The sequence below is a fragment of the Rhodamnia argentea genome, chromosome 2, assembly GCF_020921035.1.
Source record: "Rhodamnia argentea isolate NSW1041297 chromosome 2, ASM2092103v1, whole genome shotgun sequence".
Lineage (NCBI taxonomy): Eukaryota > Viridiplantae > Streptophyta > Magnoliopsida > Myrtales > Myrtaceae > Rhodamnia > Rhodamnia argentea.
Genome location: NC_063151.1, coordinates 28,629,006 through 28,635,323, shown reverse-complemented (window position 1 = coordinate 28,635,323; position 6,318 = coordinate 28,629,006). Strand labels below are relative to the sequence as shown.

The 6,318-nt window shown below is 38.6% G+C and overlaps 1 protein-coding gene across 1 annotated transcript; it reads left to right on the top strand.

The window, feature by feature from the left end:
• Window positions 1-1,361: 1,361 nt before the first annotated feature.
• Window positions 1,362-4,174, top strand: LOC115732440 ((-)-germacrene D synthase-like). The gene is made up of 7 exons (XM_048275399.1): window positions 1,362-1,514; window positions 1,797-2,085; window positions 2,254-2,629; window positions 2,862-3,068; window positions 3,158-3,311; window positions 3,402-3,647; window positions 3,744-4,174. Exons 1-7 carry the CDS (start codon window positions 1,377-1,379, stop codon window positions 4,035-4,037), a joined length of 1,704 nt encoding a protein of 567 aa, XP_048131356.1. The 5' UTR covers window positions 1,362-1,376; the 3' UTR covers window positions 4,038-4,174.
• The last annotated feature ends 2,144 nt before the right edge of the window (window positions 4,175-6,318 follow it).

The following is a 6,318-nucleotide window of genomic DNA, read 5'->3' as shown; positions in this document are numbered from 1 at the left end:
CCGCGTGAGTTGGGGGGAAGAGAGAGATGTGGGCGTGGACGTGGGCGGACGGAAAAGAGAAAGGGGCCAAATGGGCCATTCGCGTGGAAAGAAAGGCCATAATAAGACTATGGGCTTGCTCATGAAAAGAAATTGGCCCAGCTGGGCAGCCTGGGTTTGTCCACGCGGGCTTCGAGTCGACCCGGCGCGACTCCTTTTTTTTTTTTTTTTGCAATTTTTTGTTTTATATTTTTTTTCCATTTTGCAATAAAACAAGAAAAGATGCATATTTAAAAATTTTGATATGTTCTATTTTATGAGGAAAATAAGATACGAGACCGCCAAAATTAGGTGTCGACAACCCTAACCGATACTCATGTGACAAACAAATGGCGAAAATCCTAAACTAATATACTCTTCAATTGCCACGTGTCATCCGACATGGCAATTTGATCGTAAAATATAACGAAAACTTACATAAAATAAATTTGTCACAAGTGTGACAATTTAAGTTTTTTGGTGGTCAAAAAATTAGTTTTGGATAAATTTATTACAGGCAAAAGAACGCTTTTAGTGCCAAATGTTGTGTATGGAGATCATTTTGGTGCCAAAAGTTTCAATCATATCACTTTAGTGCTAAGTTTTTTTCAAAATGATCATTTAAGTATCAATTCCGATATCCTTCGCCAAAAATCCGATGTGGCACTTTTTTATTAATATATGATACTCACGTGGCTCGTTGAAAGTCCACCATGGTACTTTACTTTTAAAATTAATTTTTTATTTAAAATAATTTGAAAAATAAGCTGAAATAAGATGGGTGCTCCTCAAGGTGAAATACCGCGTTGAACATTTGTCATGTAGCCTAGGGACGGGGTTGAGCATTTAATAATGATTAAGGAACCTCGTCGAACAAATCAAAAGTCCAGGAACAACATCCCACATCGGACAAAAGATTATGGATCATTATGTCATTTTCCCTTCGTATAAGCTACACATAGATCTCTATAAGCAATGTCAAATCAAATAACTGGTCCATTTTAGAAACTTAGGCAAGACTTTTTAACCGATGTGTGTTAAATGCCCGTGGTCATTACCCAAACAATGTTAGTTTGTGGTTGGTAGAAGCATAGAGTCACTTTAATAATACATAGGATTGCCAAAGCTCCATGAATGTTGACAAAACTAACTGCGGTGAAATGATAAGCCGTTGATAATCTCACTCGTGTATGACTCATCCAAATGTGATTGGTTGGTCTCAAAATTATGAACTTGATGCCTATATATACCCTTCAAGTTTTGAATGTTTCGATACGCAGATAAAACCTCTCCTTGCTCTTCCAATCGTGCATTGGTCCGACATCCGCAACCGAAACATAAAGGAAAAGAGAGAGAAGATGGCGCAAGTTGCAGCGATTCCACCTTCTTCTCCGAGTAAAGGAACGGGCCACGCGGTCGGACGTCGGTCGGCCGGTTATCATCCGAGCATATGGGGGGATTACTTTCTTAAATACGCTTCTCCCTCCAACTCGGTGGTAAGTAATCCTTCTGTCATCTTCTGCTTTTGTTCCCCCGCAATTGCATCTCGGAGGCTCACTCCGGTTTCCCTCAAGTTCCCCACATTGCATATATGATTCCAATTGGACTCATATGTATATACATCATCCCTTCCCCGCACAAAAAGTTGAAAATCATAAACATCGATACATTTAACTAGGGGTACACAGACGGGGCCATCAAAATCAAGTTAATTCTGTAAAGCATACGAATTTCATGCTTGGTTTTATTTTGAAATAGCGTACATTATATTTTTGCAGAAGTTCAAATTCCTTGGAACCGTGGAGGGACAAATTGAGGAACCGAAAGGAGAGGTCGGGAAGATGCTGGCTGGTATCGTGGATAAGCCTTTACAAAAGCTTCACTTGATTGATCAAATCCAACGCCCGGGAATTGAGTACCATTTCGAGTGTGAAGTAGATGAGCAATTAGAACAGATCCACAAAAGTTACTCTCGACTTTATCGTGAAGATTTTAAGGTAGATGACCTTCACATGGTCGCTCTTATCTTTCGATTGCTGCGACAACAAGGTTACTACGTCCCATCGGGTATGTATTTAATGTAGCGAACCAATATGATCTATGGAAATCCTTCTATTGCCAAGTCGAATTTAAGGAGAAACATGTACAAGAAAATCTAGAACACTAATCAGGCGTATCACCTTCCTAATTCCTAATCGATTGCATCTTTTTTTCCCACGTTGGTTGGTTGCACAGAGGTCTTTAACAAATTCAAGGATAGTGAAGGCAACTTCGGAGAATCGCTCATCACCGATGTACGGGGATTGCTAAGCCTATATGAAGCTTGCCATCTAAGGTGTCATGGCGATTCTATCTTGGACGAAGCACTTCCTTTTGCTATAACTCATCTTGAATCGATCGATAAAAGCAAAGTGAGCACTATTCTCGCGAAACAAGTGAGTCATGCCCTAAAGCAGCCGCTTCACAAGGGATTTCCAAGGCTCGAGGCGAGGCATTACATTCCACTCTACCAAGAAGAGCCTTCACATGACGAAGTCTTGCTCGCCTTGGCTAAACTAGATTTCAACTTACTACAAGAGCAACACCAGAAGGAACTTGGCAAGATTACTAGGTTCATTAACTTCGTGTGATAGCATAATTTAAATTAGTTTCTAGATTATGTCTTAACAATGCCCAAACTATCGATTTTTCTTGTGTTTTCCAATGGTTAACACGTCTTGTTTCAGTCTACCTTTCTCAATAGTGCTTTTCAAAGTCCTTTACTAGTGAAAAGAGGAGTTTAAACTATGCGAAGTCGTCGGGCTAAAGAACTTTCAGTTACGCTTATGTTCGTTTAATCGTAGGTGGTGGAAGGATATAGATGTTCCGAGGAAGTTCCCCTTCGCTAGAGACAGGATTGTGGAGTTGTTCTTCTGGACCTTGGGAGTATATTTCGAGCCGGAGTTCGCGATGGCCGGAGAGATACTAACCAAAGTGATCTCCATGACTTCCATTCTCGACGATATCTACGACGTCTATGGCGCGCCGGAAGAACTTGCCCTCCTCACCGAGCAATCCGGATGAGTAGAACCCGCATTCTCTTTCTCAAAACTTCTGAATTCAATCAGCCTTGTATAGAGTCGAGTGTGTCATTTTCCAGGGACTTTGAATTCAGGTGGGACGTTGATGCCATGGATGGATTACCGGAGTACATGCAAGCTTATTACAAGGAGCTCCTCCATGTCTATGAATACATTGGGAATGAAGTGGCCGCAAAAGGGAGATCGTACCGCCACGTCTACGCGAAAGAAGTCGTAAGCGATCATCAAAGACACTTTAACATGCATTGAACGCAAGTTCCACTTAGAAAAACCCGACGTTATTAATCATGTTCAATTTCTCGGATGAAGAAGCTCGCGAGGGCGTACTTCCGGGAAGCCAAATGGTTCCATAACAATTACATACCGACACCGGAGGAGTACATGCCCCTTCAACTAATAACCTCCGGCTACGGCATGCACGACATCACGCTCGTGGGAATGGGCGATGTGGTCACCGAACATGCTTTTGAATGGTCGGTTGGCGACTGCAAGATTGTGAAGGCTACACAAACCGTCGGTAGGCTCATGGACGACATTTCCTCTCACCAGGTATAACAAGAACAGAATCTATCATTCCAGCAATCTGATTAAATCGGATAGACCACCCCTTGATCTAAAATAACACCTATGTCGTTCCACGTACGGTTTGAGCAGGAGAGGGGGCATGTCGTATCTGCGGTGGAGCTGCTCATGAAATACCGCAGCCTCTCGGAGCGGGAAGCCGAGGAGGAACTCCAGAAAGGAGTCATCGACGCGTGGAAGGACATGAATGAAGAGTTCCTTCGTCCGACAGCGGTCCCGGCCCCGATCCTCACCCGAGCGCTCAATTTGTCGCGGGTGGCGGATGTGATATACACCGATGGAGATAATTACACCCATTCTAGAACCAAGCTCAAAGATATTGTGACATCGCTCTTCGTCGGTCCCTTGCCGATGTGAAATTTGGACCAAACGTTGTCACACCTATTTGGTCGTCGTACATGAATAGTCTATCGATTATGCCTTGGAAATCCTAGTTTTCCCCCGTATGTATGAGGCAAAATATCATCCCTTGTATGCATACTTTCAGACAGATGTACCTGTTCGGACTCATAAATAATGGATGCATACATATGGGTATGGTGGTGCTAAGTTTGCAAGTCTAGTGCATCATTTAATTGTAAATATTTCAATTATTCCTAATGCTTGGGAAAATCATCCATAAAATCCAAAACTTATTGTACTGCTTCTAATTCGGTTCTAAACATTTTAATTATGTCAATTTAGTATTAAAATTTTTGACGATTTGCCAATTTAATCATAGACCTCTCAATTATGCTAATTTACCTTCTAAACATTTATACGATTTGTCAATTTAGTTATAAACCTTTCGACAATTTTCAAATTCAATCATTCTGCTAGTTTTGGTCGAAAATCGCGGAGATGGCGGTCCAATCAACGACGGTTGTACCACGTGGCACGATAGTAACGCGTTCTAAATTTTTTCCCTTTTCCTTTTTCTTATTCATTTCCCTTTTTTTCTATTTTCCTTATTTTCCTCTACCAGTCACCAAAGAAAAGAAAGGAAAAAAATAATTTTTTAAAATATATAAAAATAGTCCATTTCAATGCCGGCTTTTGTCGCAGAGGACGATTGGCGCTAACTAGACTATCACGTTAGTGATTTTTGGCCAATTAGTCAAGTGACAAAATTGGCTAATTATCAAAAGGTTTAGGACTAAATTGACAAATCGTCTCGGGAATTAGGACTGAATTGGTTTTAGACTAAATTTGCATAATTTAAAAGTTAAGGATTGAATTGGTTACCATACAATATATTTATGACTTTTTGGATAATTTTTCCCCTAAGACTTTGATGTCGAGGTATATAGAGGCTCTATTTATTTTCTATGTGAAGAAAGCATAAATAATTGAACATCTTTCATACTTATTTGAGACAAGGGAAAAAAGCAAAGAAAGGTCAAATTGTCAAGGATGTGTTAAGGAAAAAAAGAAAATGGCACAAATAGTCCTTAAACTTTAGTTTAATATGCGATGTCATCCTTGGACTTTCATCTATTCAATATGACTATTGAACTATATGAAAACATCCAATGTCGTCCTTCTGTTATGTCAAAGTAACAAAATTTGCGAAAGTGGTTTCCCGATCCATTGAATTTGAACCAATTATGATGAGAAAAGTTACATGTGAATCATCTAAGTAAAATATTCATCTCAAATTGGTACACTGTCAACACTCTAATTATTTCCCTTTTTCTAAAGTAGATGGATAACTAAAATGGTTAATATCACGAAAAATTTTAAATTGAGGTACACTTGTGACAAATTTATGCCGTAGTAATTTTTTACCAAACGAATCCTGAACTGCTACATTTATGACAAATTTACTGGAAATTAATTTTTCAACAACAAAAAACTCCAGATTAGTACGCATGTTGTAAATTTAACCAAAAGTAATTTTTTACCACTAAAAACCTCAAATCGGTACATCTATGACAAATTTACTCTCTATTAATTTCCGTTACATTTTAGGATTTTTCATGAAAAACCACAATCGGTTCACCGGTGACGAATTTATCTCAAACTAATATTTTGACCACGAAAATTTTCATACCGGTACATCTATAACAAATTTACTCCAAACTAATATTTTGACCACCAAAAATTTTAAACTGGTACACTTGAGCAAAATTTATCCCAAACTATTTTTTTTATTACAAAAAAATCTCAAACTAGTACACTCGCGATAAATTTACCTCAAACTAATTTTTGGAACACCAAAACCCCCAAACTAAGATACCCATGAAAATTTACCCTTTATTAATTTTCGTAAAATTAGGTTAATATCACTAAAAACTCTTGTCGCAACCGGCATTTACCTTTCTTGAGGGTTCGACGGGTATAAAAAATATATAAATTCAAAAATCAATTTTTTTTTTTCTTCTTTTTATAAAAAAAAAAAATGTTTAGAGGTATTGCTCATCGGTCTAGGTGCATACTCTCCCAAGTTCTATTTCACGTGACGTTGGATTTCGTTCTACTGATTAACAACCTAAAATCTAAGTAGCATCGAATTCGACACGCTACAAGCAACATGACACGACACACCAACACGTCATTCTAACAAATACAAAATTTCAACATGTGTTAGGACACATTGTATATTAAAATATATATATAAAAATAAAAATTTGAAGAATTTAAAAAAGGCTCTTATAAT